The sequence below is a fragment of the Branchiostoma belcheri genome, unplaced genomic scaffold (genome assembly GCF_001625305.1).
Source record: "Branchiostoma belcheri isolate BF01 breed outbred unplaced genomic scaffold, Haploidv18h27 scaffold69, whole genome shotgun sequence".
NCBI classification, from domain to species: Eukaryota; Metazoa; Chordata; class Leptocardii; order Amphioxiformes; family Branchiostomatidae; genus Branchiostoma; species Branchiostoma belcheri.
Genome location: NW_017804342.1, coordinates 147,865 through 168,473, shown reverse-complemented (window position 1 = coordinate 168,473; position 20,609 = coordinate 147,865). Strand labels below are relative to the sequence as shown.

At 42.0% G+C, this 20,609-nt stretch overlaps 3 protein-coding genes across 3 annotated transcripts in view; all 3 read right to left on the bottom strand.

Annotated features, from left to right (window-relative positions):
* Window positions 1–4,295: 4,295 nt before the first annotated feature.
* On the bottom strand, window positions 4,296–12,323 carry LOC109484222 (heat shock protein HSP 90-alpha-like). Its single transcript, XM_019787481.1, has 7 exons — window positions 12,208–12,323; window positions 9,352–10,701; window positions 8,691–8,838; window positions 6,701–6,816; window positions 6,202–6,354; window positions 5,412–5,745; window positions 4,296–4,546 (listed from the first exon to the last, which is right to left on the bottom strand). Exons 2-7 carry the CDS (start codon window positions 10,699–10,701, stop codon window positions 4,443–4,445), a joined length of 2,205 nt encoding a protein of 734 aa, XP_019643040.1. The 5' UTR covers window positions 12,208–12,323; the 3' UTR covers window positions 4,296–4,442.
* A 4,421-nt stretch (window positions 12,324–16,744) lies between these two features.
* LOC109484242 lies at window positions 16,745–18,458 on the bottom strand. The gene has a single exon (XM_019787514.1). The coding sequence runs from the start codon at window positions 18,284–18,286 to the stop codon at window positions 17,336–17,338; it is 951 nt and encodes a 316-aa protein (XP_019643073.1). The 5' UTR covers window positions 18,287–18,458; the 3' UTR covers window positions 16,745–17,335.
* Window positions 18,459–19,504: 1,046 nt separating this feature from the next.
* Window positions 19,505–20,609, bottom strand: part of LOC109484123 (dimethylaniline monooxygenase [N-oxide-forming] 2-like) — an 8,629-nt gene continuing 7,524 nt past the window's right edge. The window contains 1 exon segment of the mRNA XM_019787343.1: window positions 19,505–20,609. Coding sequence (XP_019642902.1) covers window positions 20,383–20,609 — 227 coding nt within the window. The 3' untranslated portion in view covers window positions 19,505–20,382.

The following is a 20,609-nucleotide window of genomic DNA, read 5'->3' as shown; positions in this document are numbered from 1 at the left end:
CGTGGCCGCGCGGAGTCCGGCGCCGGGGGCAACGGGTAAAATTTGAAAATAAACAAAAGTAATTGGAGAGTTAATACTCGTCAATATAAAATGTAATAAGTGATTTTGTTTACCTCAAATGTTATTCTTGCACTGCCTTTGCTCCACTTTGTGTACATTTGCTTCCAAATGAGATCAATTTCGGATTTCAAAAAGGGTTCACGAGAACCAAACAACTGATTTTATGAGGCCCCGAAAATTAAAAATAAGGTTAAATTTTTTGGATTTTTAGAAATATTACAGTAAATGTAAACTTTCTGTCTTAGGATTTTTTTATTTTTTAACTAAAACTCGACTTACAGTCAAAAGAAGAGCTAAAAACGCAGTGTTTTAACTTTAAATACCGATAATTCATAATCGCGGCCATATTAAAAAAATCCCTAAGACAGAAATCTGCGGAAATCGTTCCTCTTCCAAACAAGCCCTCAATGAGGTAATTTGAGCGCTTTTTGGGAATGGTTAAAATACCATGTTTGCACGCATGCTATGCCACTTGGATATGGGGACCTGGATTTTATAACAGCGTCAACAAGAATTCTGACCTTCAAGGTCACCCACGATGACGGCAGTAGCTTCGTTACATGTTACATATCCACAATAAAATCACGGCATAGATGTAATGTTTTGAAAACGGTTCATATTTGTGGAAAGGTGGATTTTTCCTGTTCCGTGGTTCCCAAGTAAAACAAGAGTTCCACAATCTCATACCTTCGCCAAATGAGGTTAACCCTTGCGGGTGACGAATTATACAATTTTAATCATTGATTTTGTAAATAAGAGCCTCATTTGCATGGACTATGTCAGTCGATCATATTCTTCATCCAATGACAGCCTTATCATAACAAAAAGGCTATTTTAGCACTTCCTCATAAATTATGCAAATGAGGTCATGATTTGAATAAATTATGTTTGTTGATGTTCACCCTCACTTAACTTCCAAATGTGGCAAGTATGAAATTCGGGGTGCAGAAGTTACAACTATGAAATTATAAGAATTTCCATTAATTATGCAAATTAGGTCCTCATTTACATAATATATATCTTCAGATGTTTTTCTCGTTCTCAAGTAGATGTCACAAGTGTTTCATAGTTCTATTATCGAACAAAGCAGAGTTATAGAATTTCCTCATTGATTATGCAAATTAGCGCCTGATTTGCATAATTGCCATCTGATCATGTCAAGCATCACTTATACTACTTACATACCAAAAATCACGACAATACGTCAACCGGTTCTTGAGTTATCGTCCTTCAAATTTTTTTTCAACAAATGCTCCTGCAGTTCCAGAACAAGGCGCTAGGGGACCCAAACTCACGTCACTTCTTCCCTACCACAAGAGCTATCTACCAACCAAAATTCGTGACCCTAGCATGTCCAAAACCGGAAGTTCAGCTGCAGTACCTAGGAAAGCCGCCAGGGGGCCCAAAATCTAATCATTTCTAGGTCTCATGAAGACCTACCCACCTACCAAGTTTCATTCCAATCCATTTACTGCTTTTTGAGTTATCTTGCTAAACCACACACAAACACACATACCCACACACAGACAAACGCTACTGAAAACATAACCTTCTTGGCGAAGGTAAAAAGGCTTGAAGTAGCCGGTTGTAGCGACTTTACTGTAAGTAACCCCAGATCGAACGCCCGCTCTATTCGAATGACGTCATATCGAACAAGATTCGCGGGTTCGGGGGATTCGATCTCCATAGTAGCGGAGTGGGACTTTTGGGCCCAAATCTGACCATCGTGCCTCTATAAACATATTTATTGAAGCAGAGCCAAGTTGTAATTCTGTGCGAATATAAACTATACTACTAGCGACATTTGCTTGGGAGCAAATACAGCATATTTCAGTCCATCTCCCTCCCACGCAAAAGTGGACTATTCCAAACTTACCCCAGTGCAAAACTGGCAAAGGTTCTCAAATAAATGAATTAAATAGTAGCTATGTAATAGACCCATTCGACTTTCACGGATCGCATAAACTGCTTACGCCACAGGGGGGACATTTCGAAAGAACGTCGTTCTAGAACGCTGAAGTCGAACGCGGCTTGCGCTCGCGGTGTCCCCCCTGGCAGATCATTTTTTACTAAAAGGTAGGTAAGTGTCTATTTTCTCGGTAATATATGCGGAAATGACAGGAAAACAGGCACCAACTAGTGTATGGTGGCATTCTGTACAACAATTTAAGATTATTTTGTTCTGTGACGTATGCAGTTTATGCTATCCATGAAAGGAACTTTCGAAATGTCCCCCCTGTGACGTAGTTTCTATTCGAAATGTCCCCCCTGTGACGTAGGCAGTTTATGTGATCCGTGAAAGTCGAATGGGTCTATTGATAACAAAGATGCTACAGCAAGCACTTTGGATCTCGAATGCTTTACTAATCTTATTACAGGCATGCAAATACTAACAATGATGAGATTTCATACATTTTGAAGGTCTTAGGCACATAAAATTGAATGTGTGGGTCATTACGCACGACTTACGTGCAATGTGACCCCAGGTAACCCCCAATGGAACACGTGTTCCATGGCCAGTGGCAGATGGAACAGGCCATTCTTTAGATAGAACATGGAACGGGTATAGCACTTTTGGCCCTTTTTTGGCCTGAAATAGCCATTAAAGTCCCCCAAATGAGTCATTTGGAAGTGGTGTATGCCAAATATGTGACTGCTATTCTGTAGACACATGTTCAAGGTACCCTTATACCGAATTTCAGAGCATTTGGTTGTAAAACCGGGGCTCAGGATCCAAAAATCCATTTTTTGTCGAAAAATGCCCCAAAAAACCTTCATAAAAATTTTTCAAAGGCATGTATCAAAAAAATGAAAAAAACGCCTGGGGGTATTGGCCCACTCTACCTCCATGCCAAATTTCAAGTCATTTGGCTGAATGATGGCTGAGTTGAATCCCTTTGACTGTTTGGCAGGAGAAGGAGAAGAAGAAACATCAGAGAACACAATATATTTCATCCATACCATGGTATGGACTGAAATATAACAAAACATTGAGAAAACGTTAATCGTTTTACAATTATACCAGGCTACGAAAATTCTTGTGGCTGATTATTTACGAAACCGAAGTGCATGGACCAAAAGCGGCCTCTAGCAGCTCAGTGAAGGACTGCACTATAATGTTGGCTGAGCCGCTCCTATTACTGCAGTGATTATTTATGGCCGCCTAGGGGCGCTTTTGATCCACGGCGTTTTCAACAACAGGTGGTTCAAGCTGCAAGGGAGGCGGACCGGCATATATCTTGCCGGCACGTTTCTGTAGACATAAGACAAAGGCTGCAGAAGGTGTGCAAATAATCAAATGAATAATTTTCAACGTTACTTTACAACCTCATGGTGTAGTGAAGCCATAACATTATCATAACAATATGTTTACCTTTCGTGAAGGTAAATATGACTTATTTTGCCCCATCAAAGGAAAAAGCCCCATTTTCAATATCAGAAGCAGCTTTATTCATATAGATGCATAATATACAAATCTCAACTGGCACTTTCAGAAATTTCCAACAGAATACAACAGTAGGTTGAAACTCAATCCTGATACAATTCCATCGTAAAAGTACACCAAAGGAATGCTTTTAGTAACACCTACGATTATTTGCAGGTTTTGAGACCAAATCTAAAGCTAATACAAAAAATATACTTTACAAGTTGCTCAATACAGCATCCATGTCCTTTTGGAGGGACACAACATATCTTACCTGCAACATATCACCATTGATGAAACTATCATCAAACCTTGACTTACATGTATTGTCACACATATACATGTAGTACATTATTCAACTTGTTATAATCAAGTGTAGTAACTTGACCTACACTACATGTAATGTTTTCTATTATTGAGGCTCATCTTTATTGCATATTTTGAGAGCTTGTTTTATTTCCCACGTCATATAGTACAAAAGCAACGAACTAAGACTCTTGTTTAACAATGTTAGGCCACACCAATTTGATTGTCGGTTCTCGGATTTTTTGGGAAAAATATGAAGCGACAGGGAGAAAAAAAAGTAGGCATCCTCTGATAGCCCCAAAAGCTATGATAGGAGCCATGTTGTCAACATATCTGGCTGGTTTATAATTCAAACAATGAATGTTAAATTTTCTATCAAATGATCAAACCACTGCACTGATAGATGGATAAACTGCAACAACTAGGAAGACAATTGTATCAACTGTTTGGGCCGAAATATGAGCATTTTGGAGTTGATTCAGAACCTTAATTATTTTTCCCAAAATTAGAAAAAAATGAGGCGGGCGAATCTGAGAACCAATTAATTAAATTGGTGTGACCTTATCTGGACTATTAGATGTTCAGGTTATCTTTATTTCCATTGTCCAATGCCAACCAGTAGTCTCGAGTCTTGGCGTCACGTGTGCAACACTTAGTCCACTTCTTCCATACGGGAAGTGTCATCATCATCCCCCTCCAGAGGAGGCATCTCATCTGTCCCTTCTTCCTCTGCAGGTGTCTCCTCTTCATCAATACCTGAAGACACAGCATGGACAATGGGTTAAGGTACTTTGCTTGAACATTAGGCAGGGCTCGAAATACTGCGTGCATGTGCACCAGTCCTTAAAAGAGTGCACCGAAATTTGAAGCTGTCAGGAGTCGAAATACCCCTCCGTGTGCAAGTTGATGCAGGTAAAATTGGTGCTGTGCAACTGATTTTGTACTGGTGTGCACCCGTGCAAGTAAGCTTTACAGTAACTACAATGACTAGAAATACCCAATAAAAGAACAAAAAAGGTAACAAAATTAGAATCCAGGGAGTTTTTCTTCATTTTTTATAATAAATAGAAGGTTACAAGTCGCTGCCATGGTTAGTAGTTTATCCCCACAACAGTGTAAGCAACTATTGGATACTATAATTATAATTACTATATAGCTACGTATACATGTGTTGTGTACCTATTATTTTTGGGGGGTGCAACTATATTTTTTCATCTGCACCAGTGCAAGTTGACCCCAAAATCTATTTCGACCCCTGAGCTGTGCACCCAATTTTTTTCTGTGGGTGCTCGAAATACTGGGTGCATGTGCACTAGTCCCTAGTAAACCCAAATTTGGAGCTGTGTACCCAATTTATTTCTGTGGGTGCATTTTTGTAGGTTCACGTGTGTAAAGATGTTAGAGGATGCATAGTCGTATACAGTACATGTATATTCTTAACATCTCATCTGAATGTCAGAAAAATAATAAAATCATTGTTTGTATTGTATACTTTATACATTAGTACTTTTCTTCAGAAATGACATTTTTGTGCACCCAATCTGCAGTTTTTTTCTAGGGTTGGTCGTGAAACAGGAACACAACATTTTTTTCCACCTAAGGCCAGGACTCTCCTACTTACCCAACCCCAGCCTGATCATCCTGTAGATCCTGCCAGCGTGGACCTGCGGATCCTCCAGCGTGAACCCTGACGCCATCAGTGACGTCTCGTACAGCAGCATGCACAGGTCCTTCACAGACTTGTCGTTTTTGTCCGCCTCCGCCTTCTCCCGGAGTGAGTCGATGATGGGGTGGTCGGGGTTGACCTCCAGGTGCTTCTTGGCGGCCATGTAGCCGAGGGAGCTGTTGTCACGCAGGGCCTGGGCCTTCATGATGCGCTCCATGTTGGCACTCCAGCCGTACTGGCTGGTCACGATACAGCAGGGGGAACTCACCAGACGGTTCGACACCACAACCTGAGGAAGACAATATGGATTCATTGGTCAAACATTACCCGTGCAATTGCAGCCTTTTATAGCGCTGAATTGATGCAGGGTTTACAATCACATAATACACATAATACATGAAACAAATTTTGATCCACACACTTTTGTAGAACTGTTGTAAGGGTCTGTGCGGCTGCCATTCGGCACTCAATATGACTTTCCCCAACCGAAGTTACGTAGTACTACCCATTCACACCTGGGTGGAGTGATGAAAGTCATGTAAATTGCCTTTCCCAAGGACACAACGTCGGAGCGCATGTCAAGACATGTCCTGGATACAACTCCAACTCAAACTCAGGTCTCGCCATTTGTAAAATTGTAGCATACATTCAAGCATAATACCAGTTGCGGTTAACCCATAAAATGAGTCAACAGAAATAAAAACCTTTTTCACTGAGTTTTGCAGGGACAATCACATGGACTTGCCTTCTCCACTTTCTTGTCCAGGATGTCCTTCATGATCTTGCAGAGAGGCTCAAACTTGGCCTTGAGCTCCTCTCGCCGCTTCTTCTCTTCCTCATCTTCAGGCAGCTCCAGACCCTCCTTGGTCACAGAGATCAGCTTCTTCCCATCATACTCCTAACCAAGACGACAACAAAGCACAGATTTTTTTTATTCTATCTATTTACATACAGGTTCAATTAACAAGTATCAGGCAAAAAGCACAATTGCTTTAAACATTTTTAATAAAGCCTTCTAGTTCTACTCGACAACAATTAATATAAAACAAGATTAAAACACACAATGATATAACAAAATACATAATTACAAAATGGATAAAATAAAGATGAGTATAAACAAGTTGGTGATCTATCAATTACGAGAATATACTGTACAGTAAATAAAGGTTTGAACTATATCGAAGATGTTACAGTTTTGTAAATTTGAAAGTGACGTGGATCCTAAGCTTGTAAAGCATATATACCTTCAGCTGCTGAACTGCATACTCATCAATGGGTTCAACCATGTACAGCACTTCAAATCCTCGCTTTGTCACCCTCTCCACAAAAGCAGAGTGCTCCACTGAGGCCTTAGACTCACCTACATGTACATGTACATGTATGAATGTAGGGGAAAAGAGAATTTAAAAAAATGTCACCATGCAATACATAAATGAAGAATCTGCACTACTAGAAATACAAGTCATTGTGCACAATAATCAATTTCAACAAGTCACCACAAGTCTGTAACTGTTAGTGTAGTAAGAGTCTACTTTTTGAGAGTTAACAGTTTTGACTAGAAAGGTAAAATTTGGAAAGCAAATAATGTTTGACTTTCACATGCATGGTCCAGTCACCCAGCAAACTACTGCTCTTCTTATTCTGACTCAAACAATTAGGAGGTTAACAATCTCCTTGCTCAAATAAATATAAGTCATTATAATGATCATATGGTGACCAGCCCCTCCAGCTCATCCTTCCCAGCTTGCTACATAATGTTACAGTATAATTCCAACACCATGTACATGTATACATTCAATTTTGTATATGGTGTTGGAATACATTACCCTGGAGGTCTGCCCTTCCACTGACTTTGCTACATTAATGTAATCCAACACCAGTTACCATGGTGCCAACCATTTGGCATGTACTGGTACATGCATTACTATTACTACTACTACTACGAGGGGTGATCCAAAAGTTCTCAGCCTCACCTAGAAGAAAGAGGTGAAACTCCCTTTTTGGGGTATAGCTGTATACTATGATGTCTTACATCACTGCACACAAAAATGCAAATTTTTATATTCATTAATTAGCACGTGACGCCCCGTTAAAATTGGGCAGGTGAGGGCAAAATCACAAAATGGCCACAACAGAAGCTCGTGCTGTGATCAAGTATATCGATAAAAAGTGATGTCTCCCATGGAAGTCCGTTAACACATGGTCAATACACTTGGTGATGACTCCCGTTCTTATTAAACTGTAAAGGAGTGGGTTGCCAACGTCAAGCGCGACAAGGAGAGCACGAAAGATGAACATAGGTCAGGATGCCACAAATCAGCACCACGGACAATCCAGTTGAGGCCATCCATCACATGATAGTCAATGACAGATGTGACACTGTCCAACGTGTAGCAGGTTTATTTGCCTGAATTGTGGCCCAGTTCACAATGTTTTGTCGGACATCTTGGGGATGAGCAAGCTGTCTGTAAGGTGGGTGCCTAGAATGGTGTCTAAACATTAGAAGTTAGACAGGCTGGACATTTCAATGAACGAATTCAGTCCATCAAGGCAATTTACTGAAACGACTTGTCACCCAAGATGAGACATGAGTTCACTACTTTTACCCTGAATCAAAACGGCAGAGCAAATAATTGATGAAGAACGGTTCCCAGCATCCCAAGCGAGTTTCACCCATTGACAAGGCTTTGGCCTGTTTTCTGGGACAGTGAGGGGGTAATCATTGTTGACTACCTGCAAAAGGGTCAAACCACCAATGGGGTGTACTGTGCACCAGAATTACGACAATTGAGGGCAACAATCACAGAGAAAAGGGGAGAAAAGCTCCGAGTCGACGTGATGACAATGCACCTGTCCACACGGCACAGGGGTCAGTGGCAGCAGCAAACGAATTTGGCTTTGAAGTCTTATCCCACTCTTCCTATTCACCTGACCTAGCACCGTCGGACTTCTACCTGTTTCCTAAACTGAAGTTCCACTTACGGGGTCAACGTTTTGATGGTGATGATAGCGTCATTGATGTGGTTTAGGCATTTTTAAGGGCTTCAGACGCAATATTCTTCCACAAGGGAACGAAAAGCTGGAACATGGCGAGACCAAGTGCAATGAAGTTAGAGGGGACTATGTTAAAAAATAGTGTAAGAAAAATTTTTCTGCCATGACGTTTTTTGGGAGAGGCCGAGAAGTTTTGGATCACCCCTCGTACTACTACCACTACTGCAAAGGTAAAATTACCGGTGATGTAGTATATGTCCTTCTGATTGTCCTTCATGCGGGAGACGTAGTCCTTCAGAGTTGTCATGTCCTCTCCGGCGGCAGAGGAATGGTACATCAACAGGTCCGACAGTTTCTTCCTGTTCTGCCCATCCTCGTGGATGCCCAGCTGTGGTGGGGAAAAGAACAGATGTCAGGACAATTTACTGCTGATAAAAGCAACCGCGAAACAAACCTCCTTTGTAGGATCAATAAAAAAATTTGAAACAATACATGACTTTAAAAAATCCCTACCCAAAAAGGTAAATGTTAAAAGGCAGTTCCATGACTTTTTATTAATAGGCCATAGTGACAGCAGGTTGTTAATCCACTGTGTCTAGGGCAGTATTTTTAAGGTATTAGAAGGCAGAGCCCACCTCTTCCACTGCCTTTTTTCTTACCTCCAGGACCGAAATCAGGTACCTATTTTATACCTGGGGTAGGTTGAAAAGTTGTGTTACAAATGCCTTTCCCAGGGCCACATCTTGCCAGGAAAGTCAGGAATTGAATCCATGACCTCTCGGTCTTGTGTCCATTAGCCTTTACCATTTGTCCATTCAACATCACCCCACATTTTATTTCTTTTACACCTACAGCATTTCCTTTACAAGCAACTAATATTTCTTTACAAATTTTACCTCACCTTCAGGTTCTTGCTGAAGGACTCGTAGAATTTCTTGTAGTTATCCTTGTCCTCGTGGAGGTCAGCAAACAGCTCCAGACACTTCTTGACCAGGTTCTTGCGGATGACCTTCAGGATCTTGCTCTGCTGGAGCATCTCGCGGGAGATGTTGAGGGGCAGGTCCTCCGAGTCCACCACGCCCTTGATGAAGTTCAGATACTCCGGGATCAGCTCTTCACAATTGTCCATGATGAAGACCCTCCTCACGTACAGCTTGATGTTGTTCTTCTTCTTCTTGTTCTCGAACAAGTCGAACGGAGCGCGTCGGGGGACGAACAGGAGGGCGCGGAACTCCAGCTGTCCCTCCACGCTGAAGTGCTTGACGGCGAGGTGATCCTCCCAGTCATTGGTCAGACTCTTGTAGAACTCTCCGTACTCCTCCTGGCTGATGTCGTCGGGATTGCGGGTCCAGATGGGCTTGGTCTTGTTCAGCTCCTCGTCTTCCTTGTACTTCTCCTTGATGGTCTTCTTCTTCTTCTCCTTGGCCTTCTTTTCTTCTTCCTCCTCCTCGTCGATGTCTTCAATCTTAGGCTTGTCCTCTTCGTCCCCCTCTCCTGCTCCTTCCTCTTTCTTGGCTTCTTCCTGTTCATCTTCCTCATCGTCTTCGTCGTCGCTGACCTCCTTGTTGCGCTCCTTGGTCACCTCGAGGTTGATTGGATACCCGATGAATTGCGAGTGTATCTTCACCACCTCCTTGATGCGTTTCTCCTCGATGTACTCGGCCTGGTCCTCCTTCAGGTGCAGGACGATCTTGGTGCCGCGGCCGATGGGCTCGCCGCCATCCATGCAGACCGTGAAGGACCCGCCCGCCGAGCTCTCCCACTTGTACTGCTCGTCATCGTTGTGCTTGGTGACGACCTCCACCTTGTCGGCCACGAGATACGCCGAGTAGAACCCCACGCCGAACTGACCGATCATGGAGATGTCGGCGCCGGCTTGCAGCGCCTCCATGAAGGCCTTGGTGCCCGAGCGGGCGATGGTGCCCAGGTTGTTGACCAGGTCGGCCTTGGTCATCCCCACGCCGGTGTCCACGATGGTCAGCGTGTTGTCGTCCTTGTTGGGAATTATGCGAATGCTGAGGTCCTTACCGGACTCCAGCTTGCTGGGATCTGTCAGGCTCTCGTAGCGGATTTTGTCCAGCGCGTCGGAGGAGTTGGAGATGAGCTCCCGGAGGAAGATCTCCTTGTTGGAGTAGAAGGTGTTGATGATGAGAGACATGAGCTGGGCGATCTCTGCCTGGAAGGCAAACGTCTCCACCTCAGGGTCATCCTCCATCGGTGTCTCCTGCTGTACCTGCTCCGCTTCCGTCATCTGAAAACACACAGTAAACACGATTAGAAACTAGAAACAAAATAGAACAACCTGGCAGGACCTGTGTATGACTGTAGCCGCCATGCATCAGGACCTGATTTTCGACCACTTTTTGGACCGTACCATTATACAGGGGACAGGGCACTATCAGTAGCATTACGACTTGTAGTATTCTACTAGATTTTATACTATATTTTACTAACGTATCATTTTTTTTAAAATAATTTATTCAAAAATACAACATAATTCAAATGATATAAATGAAACTTAAACAGAAAAAGACTACACATAATTTTTGACACCCCCACTAAAAGTGGCACAGTGTTCCAGTGTCATGTGGTCACGGCAGATGATTAGTTTTTCTGTCCACGACACTTTATTTCACGTAACATAGATTTTCATACTAATTACTAATTACGTTAAATTCTCAGAGCTGATTACGACTTTGTGCTTTGCAGCTAATGAACTCATTATGAATTACATTGATTTTTGGGTAGGCTGCCTACGGATTACGAAGACTAAAATGGCCTGATTGCACCCTACGAAAAAGGGCATGCAGATCCCCTAAAGGCTTGTGTTGCTTGGTAGAGAATCAAAGTTCATCAACTAAATATATAATTTATGCAAATGAGGACAAATGAGGACCTAATTTGCACAATCAATGATATCAACTGAATATATAATTTATGCAAATGAGGACAAATGAGGACCTAATTTGCATAATCAATGAGAAATGTTTATAATATGTCAGTATGTTACTGTTACTGTTTACTAGTATTTATTTATTTACTAGCAAAGGTTTATATCAGTTGGCAAAAGGTTTGAGGTCAAGGGCTGCCCTTTTGAAAGAGGAACTGTGATAAAAAAAAATTATGTGTCAACAGTCCAAGGTCAATGTTCAATTTTTCTGGAAGGGTCCATATCCCAGCATGCATCAGTGCCATGTCCCAAGGGGTACCATACATGTTGACTGGTCAATAATTTGATTTTGAAAAAAAAAGCCCTAAAGGCTAAATACAGAAAACATCAGTTATTGTGCTAAACTGCTTTTTCCTAATCCTTACATAAAACTAAATATATCGTCCAAATGCAATGACATATCCGCGTTTTTGGCCTAGAGGCAAATACCTTTTCTTTAAAAATATGAATGGGAACGAAAGGGCCAACCTGTCAGAGTCAATAGCACTGAAATTGAAAAGACACGGAACCTGAATGTCCGAAATAAATAAATTTTGCTAATCCTGAATCTGTGTCTTTTTTAATTGAGTTTGTCAAAGAAAAGACGTTAAGGTTTAAAGAAATGATTCAAACGAATGGTCTTTCTTCCATGCTTCGCCAAGATACTGAGATTCAAGATTCAAGGACCTTTAAACACTTGATCACTAGTGCGCAATACGTGATTCAATGGAGGTTCTGAGTAATTAAACACAGTGTCAACAGTAACAAATAGAATCTAAATAATCCTGACAAAACCTCGGGACTCTGGAACAAATGACATGACCCTACCTTGAGTCGTTCAACGCAATAGAGCTCCGAAAATGTCTCCACTAGGAAGTTCTAGTCTATATACGTATTCACTATATGACTGGAGGGCATTCAAAGGTCCGCTTTTTTCTTCACCTCTCTAGTATCCATCCGCAGTTTCCCGCGGTTTTTCCAATAAATTCTTTAAAACATTTAAGAAGACAAAACGCTTAAATATGTCCTACAAGATTTACGTTTGATCATAAATTCATGTTTACGTTTGAGTTTGCACGTATATACTCCGATTGAAACTGACATAAGGTAGGAACTATTTTTCGGAAGTAACAGTGTACAGGTGTACTAAGGTTTTCCAGAACGTTCCGCGTGTGCAGACCGGAAGTGAACTGGGCTGTGCCATCTCATGGTTTCGGTGGTGGGGGTGGCACTGAACATTCCAGATTCTAATAGTCTGATTTGCAAGAAGTTCTTTTGGAGAATATTTCTAGAGAGAGTGAGAACAAAATTGACGAATTCATGAATTAATGCTAGCTTTAGATGGGTTTTAGCGTCGGCATCGAATATTCCAAATTCTGAGTGTTTAACGCAAATATGAATACAAACGGACTTGGATTTATGTTTCTATGATTTCTGTACGTACTACACATCTGTGTCCATAATATCACCAGGGTCCATAATATCACCACCTTGAGACATAGTGTACTATATTTTTACTGCAACATACCCTAGGTATGTACATTTGATGTGTGAAGGATTGCATACCAAAAGTATGTTGCAGTAAAAATATCTTTAAGCACACTATTTCTCAAGGTGGCGATATTAGGGACCCTGGTGATATTATGGACACAGATGTTACCTATGTTAATGTTGATGTTTATGTTCTGGTGTCTTATAAGCCTATTATATATGGGCTGGGCGACAAAAGTCGCAAGACACGTAAATAAAAATTAATTGATTCATTGATTGATTCATTGATTCATTCGTTCATTCATTCATTCATTCATTCATTCATTCATTCATTCATTCATTCATTCATTCATTCATTCATTCATTCATTCATTCATTCATTCATTCATTCATTCATTCATTCATTCATTCATTCATTCATTCATCCAAAAACGATTCATTGGGGATAACAGTTAAGTTACATGCATTACAAGCAGCAGTGGTCTTGTGCATAAGCTATTATATTGATGCAAAATCAGTATTCCAGCCAACAAACAACTATAATAAACTATTTATATAGCAAAAGGACATCATATATAATGGACATATCACAATAAACGGATTTCCACATGTAACGTTATATATATTGAGCTATTATAGCCATATTAACCGAATAAATTATGAAAACTACCATAACATTCACCTAATCAAAACACATCAAAGTACTTCGAATAGAAAATGAATCTGATAGATGTACAGACACATAAACACCGCTGCATTTGCTCCTGTTTCCCAAAAATAAGATTGGAATGTGGACGTGGTAGGCTCTCAAAAAAATTGCAATTTAAGGGATGTAGACTTGAGCACCTCTATTGGTGAATTACCAAAGCATAACGTTATAAGTTATTCCCTACAATGGCTTTATAGTTTTGGGGAAATGTCTCAAATATCTCCTGATCAGCTGTTCTTCAAATGCGCCTTTTACTGTTTTCTTCCACAAACGGCAACTAGAAATGTTAAGCTGTTCAATGGAGAGAAGCTTTGTGAGACTTATATACTGGCAAGTGTACTCTGTAGCCTTTATTTGTGTCTGTTTTTCTGTCATGAAAACCTATACTGACAAGAATAATCACAATTCATACCGGTCCGTTTCCCTTGCAGCTAGAACCACCTGTTGTTGAAATCGACATGTATCAAAAGCGCCCCGGGGCGGTCGTAAACAATCACTGCAGTGATAAAAGCTGCTCAGCTAAGGTTATGTTGCAGTACCGCATTGAACTTTTGATCCATGCGATTCACCTTCGTTGCTTTTCTATAAACTTCCACTTCGCAGTCTGGTATTTTCGTGTATTGGGTTGAATCCGTTCGGAGCTTTCCAATGCCTACTTGGTAGGATTTTTGCCACCGCGCAAAAAGTTGAATTCTCACGTCACCGGACAAAACTCGCGACAACTCCGTACTCCCAGCCCCCCAGCCCGGCCCGCCACAGTATACGATATACGATAATAATAAATGGTTTTTATTGTCCAAACAGTACCCGTGCAGTCGCAGCCTTTATACGGCTGAATTGATGCAGGGTATCACATAATAATCAATACAAATCACAACAATTACAACATTCAAATAATACAAATGATACACATATTTGTTCCACAATTATTTTGTGGAACTGTCGCAAGGGTCTGTGCGGCTGCCACTCAGCGCCACAAGGTGACCTCAATACGGCTTTCCCCAACCGAAGTTAGGTACCCATTCACACCTGGGTGGAGTGAGGAAAGTCGTGTAAAGTGCCTTTCCCAAGGGCACAACGTCGGGGCGCATGTCCAGACATGTACCGGGTACGACTCGGAATCGAACCCGGGTCTCCCGGTTCACAGTCGATTGCTCTAACCACTACACCACCCGACGCCGATGATGAGGAAAAATTGTGACGTATAAAAAGACTGCCAGAAAACTGGGTATGGAACAGATTCAACATTCTACATTACTTTGAGAATCCAGTTTTGCCACCCCGAAATTGCATTGGATGCCTTTAAGCCAGCTCTCGAGTCTCGAGGTATACCGTGGGGTGTACCCGTAATACGGATTGATTAGTAAACCTGAGGCGGGCATTAGAACATGATAGAAGGGTGGTACAAACAGCTGGGCCGGGTCCCAGAGGACACGCATTTCAAATCTATCAATACCAGCGTATATGCGGCCTTTTGTAGCACCCCGATATGACGTTTTGTTTTCTTCTCGTCTAATCCTCTCTAGTGTCCGTTGAATGCGATCTTCGCTAGTGCGTCTTCTATATACAGCCTGGGTGCCAGACTGTTGCCGGGGCCAGTAATATACGTACAGGCTAGCTCCTCGGCTTCAAGGCCAACCTGTCCCCAAGGAAATTTTATCATAGACTCCCCTTAGCTAGACGCTGAACTGGCACGACTCCGCCGCACGAGAGATAAATTTAAAATTAGACCCTGGGAGCCAACTCTGGGATCGAGCTTGTGGCTTCCCCCGGCCGAAGGTAAAAAAAAACGCCGGGGTAAAAAAAATAGCTTGCAGAATTCGGCTTGGCGTACGCAGGTACGCAGAGTAAACATAAACATAACGTAAACATCTAAACGTAATAACAGGCGTGATGCATCCGTCACCATTATAATTCATACACTATATAGTAATGAATGAGTGAAAGACTTGTATTTAAAGATTTACTTGTACCTTTATGCTCTTACAAGCTACGCAATTTAGGATTGCAGTTATATCTTACTACAACTATACAGACTATTGTGGACTGTTATGTGTTACTTGCGATGGTAGAAATGTCTAAACAAATGGTTTTGATATTGGGTTGTCTGTTCGCCGCACAAAATTAATGGCTATCTGCCAATCAGATAACATGTTTTATGCATGAGTAGCTTTAGACACCACCATAATTATACGACAAAACACCATAATTACGTTTAATGCATACGATATTTAGGCCTTGGAAAAAAGATGCTGTGTTTCCGATTTTAGTCTTGAAAAAATAGGGTCGGCAAGTAAGGATTTTTCTCCTTTTTTTTCTTTTCTTTTTTCTTTTTTAGATTTTGGCTGTAGATAAACCTGAAATGCATCAGGTCCAGGGCTATCTCCAGGACCTGTCATTCCGTTTACTTGTTGAAATTAAAGGGACAATTTTTCTCTCCTCCCGATATAGCTCTATTCAATAAAAATTTGCTTCTGAAACGGCGATAAAATAACCGTTCAAAGTGTTTTGAAAAATTCAGACGTTAGGTAAAAAAAAGGATGGGTTGTCGCGGGGTTTTGCTAGGAAACCGGAATTACAACCTTTAATTTTCCCCAAAGACCTCCTCCCACCTTCCGCATACTACTAGTAGGAATGATTAGACTTTCATCCCACAACGGGCTACGGAGATAATGATATATAAATATAGAATACAACACGGTGTATTCCGTATCGCCCGAGGTACCAGCCCGACCGCGCGTCGGATCGCCCGACGGCCGAAGGCCGGAGGGAGATCCGATCCGCGGGAGGGCTGGGACCGAGGGTGATGCGGAATACACCGTGTTGTATTTTATTTATGTCATACCCACCCAAGAAAACACGCCTTTCAATGCAAGATGAGCCAAAAGTTGGTGCCACTAAACCCTAAAATGCAACAACATCAATTCCAACGTCCGGATTCTGCATTCGAATTTTCGAAAGCGTTGCACGCGGTTAGGGCGAAACGCGTTCGAATCGTTCTATGGAACATTTGGAAGGCCCGGGCCGTACGCGTTAAGAACCCCCGGGCCGTACCGCTAGTTATCACACGGGCCGGAATACCCGTATCGAACGTAATCGCGGCCCAGGTAGGACATAAAATACAAGCTCAGTTACTCATATAGGTCACACAAAGAACATACGATGCAACACATCAGAATGTTTTATTTTTTCCCTGTTTCATAAAATGCTCTAGTAAAATGCCGTACAATAATCTAGTAAAACTTTTCACAGTTAAAAGCATTTCATATACATATACAACGATATGATACATAATACAACAATTCATTTGTCAGGGGAGTCATTAAAATTTCAGACAGGGATATAAAATCAACGTGCTGTAATTGTCTCATAAATATTAATGAATATATTAATCATGTCTTGTGATATGTTCTCATTCACGCTGCGATAGATAATACATGTATGTCTACAACAATTCCACAGCAAAACATGTAATTTCACTAGAAATACCGCACGTCGCGTATCATATACATACACGCATACCCACCAGACATGCCAGACCGTATATGTGAAAAACCGTACGTTGGGGGAAGGACTTAATATATGACAGTATTTGCATATTCAATATAGATCGCTGTGACCCCACGTCCACAAATATACCTGTACAACATCAGACTGATTACGACACATTAGTGCTAAAAATAAATAACAGACAACATCTGGTGGAAATCTCAGACCTAGTACACCTCACACGTACGTCCATTTGTTAAAAAAAAATCATTTTTCTAGTAAAATATACGTCTGAAGCATTTTTGGTAGACTAAGACTGTTGGCCCCCTCTGGTAGGTACCGTGGTCCTAGAGCAGCTCTGACGGCAAGTCTGCAGTGTTCCACCAGGCTTAGTGGTTCTCTGAGACGCTGGCGTAGCGGAGAAAACACCGTGTGTTCTGGGGAGACCCGGACGAGGGTAGCCTGGTAACTGTTAGGCGGTGAGGCTTCGATAAGGGCCCGCGCACAGTCTAGATACTTGGTGTCGAGTTGCACAGGTATTCTCGGATCGACCGGCGGCGGCCCTCGTACACAAACATCCAGGGGCGTGGCCCCGGTAGCGTCCGTTAAGGTGGGGTCCGCCCCGTACCGCAGCAGAACGTTGACGCAGGGAAGACTACCCAGCTCCGCCGCCTTGTGTAGAGCAGTACGCTGCTGATCTAGGTGACAGCTACGCTGGTTCACGTAGTCTCCCAACCCCCTCACCTTCTTACTATGCCGTAGGATCAGGTCCACCATCTCCGGCTGTTCCCGGGACACAGCGTGGACGATAGCCGGACAACAGTTGCCCCCGTCCTCGAGCACCTTCCCCGGGTACTTCTCGATCAGCGCCCGGACGTAGTCGGGGCAGTAATCCGTGATGGCCAGCCGCAGTGCCTCGCTGGGGGTCAGTTCTCGATCCTCCTCCTCCTCCCAAAGAAATTCCTCTTCCTCCAGAGTCAAGAGATGTAGAGGACGCTGGTGAAAAGGTATCTCCTGGAGGGTCAAAAGCATCTTGTTGTTACCGGTCTTGTTGTAAGGGAAAGACGGAGAGGTAGCAGAGCGTAGACAACGGCCGGACCAGCAATGGTTACCACTGTGTAAATACGGCGTGAAGACGTCATCAGCCGATGGAGGGGCGTCCGCCAATGAGAGCGCGGCTAACATAGCAGGTGCATGGCAGACCCCGTCCTGTGCCATGCCTGGCTGAACACAGATGCGGGCACCAGATTAGATGTTGGGCGATACCATATACAGAGCCGGATGGGTGGTAAAACAACGGGGACACTTGAAACCAGTCCTTATGGTGGGCCAAATGCCATAAATGGACAGCGTTCAAAATAGCGCACGCCACAGTCGAAATTTAAATATTTGCTGGCCTCCGCGGTCACTGCTTTTGCTCAAACTCCCTTTGCATCAAAATATGGTACAGATAGTTACAATAGTGTCGATAGCCTGACAATAAAAGACAGGTAAACAGGTGACGCCATCTTGTCACTACCTGAAAAGTGATTCGAACGATAACGGCTGTTTTCACGGTTGCTATGGTAGAGAGAGAACGTACCTATTACGTCATTCTCACCGCCGTTCTATGTGTTCCACATCCACCACAATACCTGTATTATAACGTTGTACAATATGTCCATCGAAAAGGACAGAAATTGCAAGAAATTGTACTGTTTCCTACACTTCGAATTCACGCCAAAATTAAGACTACACATTAAAATTAGATTGCTTCCAAATGACTTCAGGAAAGATCACCAGTTTCAACTACTGGAAACTAGAAACTTAAGGTAACATTTGTTAAGCAAATGCATAATGTTTACCTTCACATGGTCTAACAAACTACTACGTGTACTCTGTTTATTCTTACTCAAACACATTCATGTGCATGGTGAACAGCACCTCCAACTCTTACTACATCAATATAATGAAACTCATAACCATAAAGTATCTGACCTTATTTGTTTGGAACGGAAGAAGTAAAAATGGAGCAAAAAATGTTTTCCTTCTGCGAACGTAACGTCAAACATAATACGGTCCCATCCCCCCACGGCTAAGGTTCAGGATTCGTCTGAACCCAATGTCAAGTATAAGAAGACAAGCAAAACTGATAATATTGACAATGTTTAGACTTTTTCTGTCAGATATTCGTTATGCGAACAATAATGTATGATTGCACTATGTGTTAAACTTAACGAACGTACAGTTGTATTTCTATATCCCAATTGCAGGGTTCTTGTGCCGAAAGAAATGTCGCCAAAGCAAAAAAAAATCACGTCGATGAAGTTTAGACATCCAGATACACAAGGAAATTTTGTCACTCAAGATCATTAAGACAAGCAACTGGATAGATTTTGAAAACTATGTGGCGGGTGCTACTTGAAACGTCTGCCAGTTCTCAACCTATCCAGTCGATTGAACAATTTCTTTTGAATTTTGATAGAGCTGTCCTCTAAAAAAATTCTGCCTGGGTCAAATCGTAATGAAATGATGACAGATGCACACACACAGCACCTGGGAACGAGTTTTATTCACGTCGTCGTCTGTCGACCGATCCACACACTTCATCAGTGATTAAGTTAATTATAGCTACAATTCGGTGTTGTTAGTTTTCACACCTCTTTGTTTGAGGCGTGGTTTGTTTTGACCAGTTGTCGACCAGCCGTCCCGCCCATTTCTCAGACAACACGTCACAGTTGTCGTTAATCAATCACCAATCATTGGACAGTGTTTACACTGCTGAAGACCTACAGTTGATTCGACTGGAGGCTTCCTTTTTGAAAAGCTTGACTACAGACTGCAATTAAAACTATTATCACTAGAAAAGTTACATTTGCAAAGCAAATACATAATGTTTACCTTCGCATATTGTCCTGCTCTGTTAATATTCTTACTCAAATACATTCAGTCTATTAAAAATCCCTACTACCATAAAATTGCAACATTATATGTAACCCAACACCAGTCTGGTTAAGTCAGGTCAGAGGTCACTGTTTATAGAAGAAGAGGAAACGTATACGTAGCAAAAACAATATGTTTTCGTTCAATAAACATAATAAATGGTATGTCAACCCTTCCACGATATCTTATAACGTTAAATTGGTACATTTAAATGGAATAAATATCAATAAACATATCACATAGTTATGTTAAAGGAGGCTTCATTTAAAATAGTAACATTTTTGTTTTCAAAGACTACTGATTCTGATCAGTGGGACTTCGGATGAAGCAATCCAAAAATACATCACCATATATACAAAGTGAGGAATTTGAGGTCCTTTGGTAAATTGACATTACATGAAACGATTAAACACCACCACCAGTACCCCCAACAACAAGAGGAACTTCATAATCTTGGTCAATGAGAGGAACGACTGTTCCTTGACCAGTGCAGGTGACCTGAAGGGGTACAGGGTGTTAGCCAGGGCTGACTTGGCGTGGTCAGCCGCACCCGACCAGGGATGTGGCCCCAGCAGGCGGTACTGGACTGAGAAAGCGGGGCCGAAGTAGCAGAGGAAAG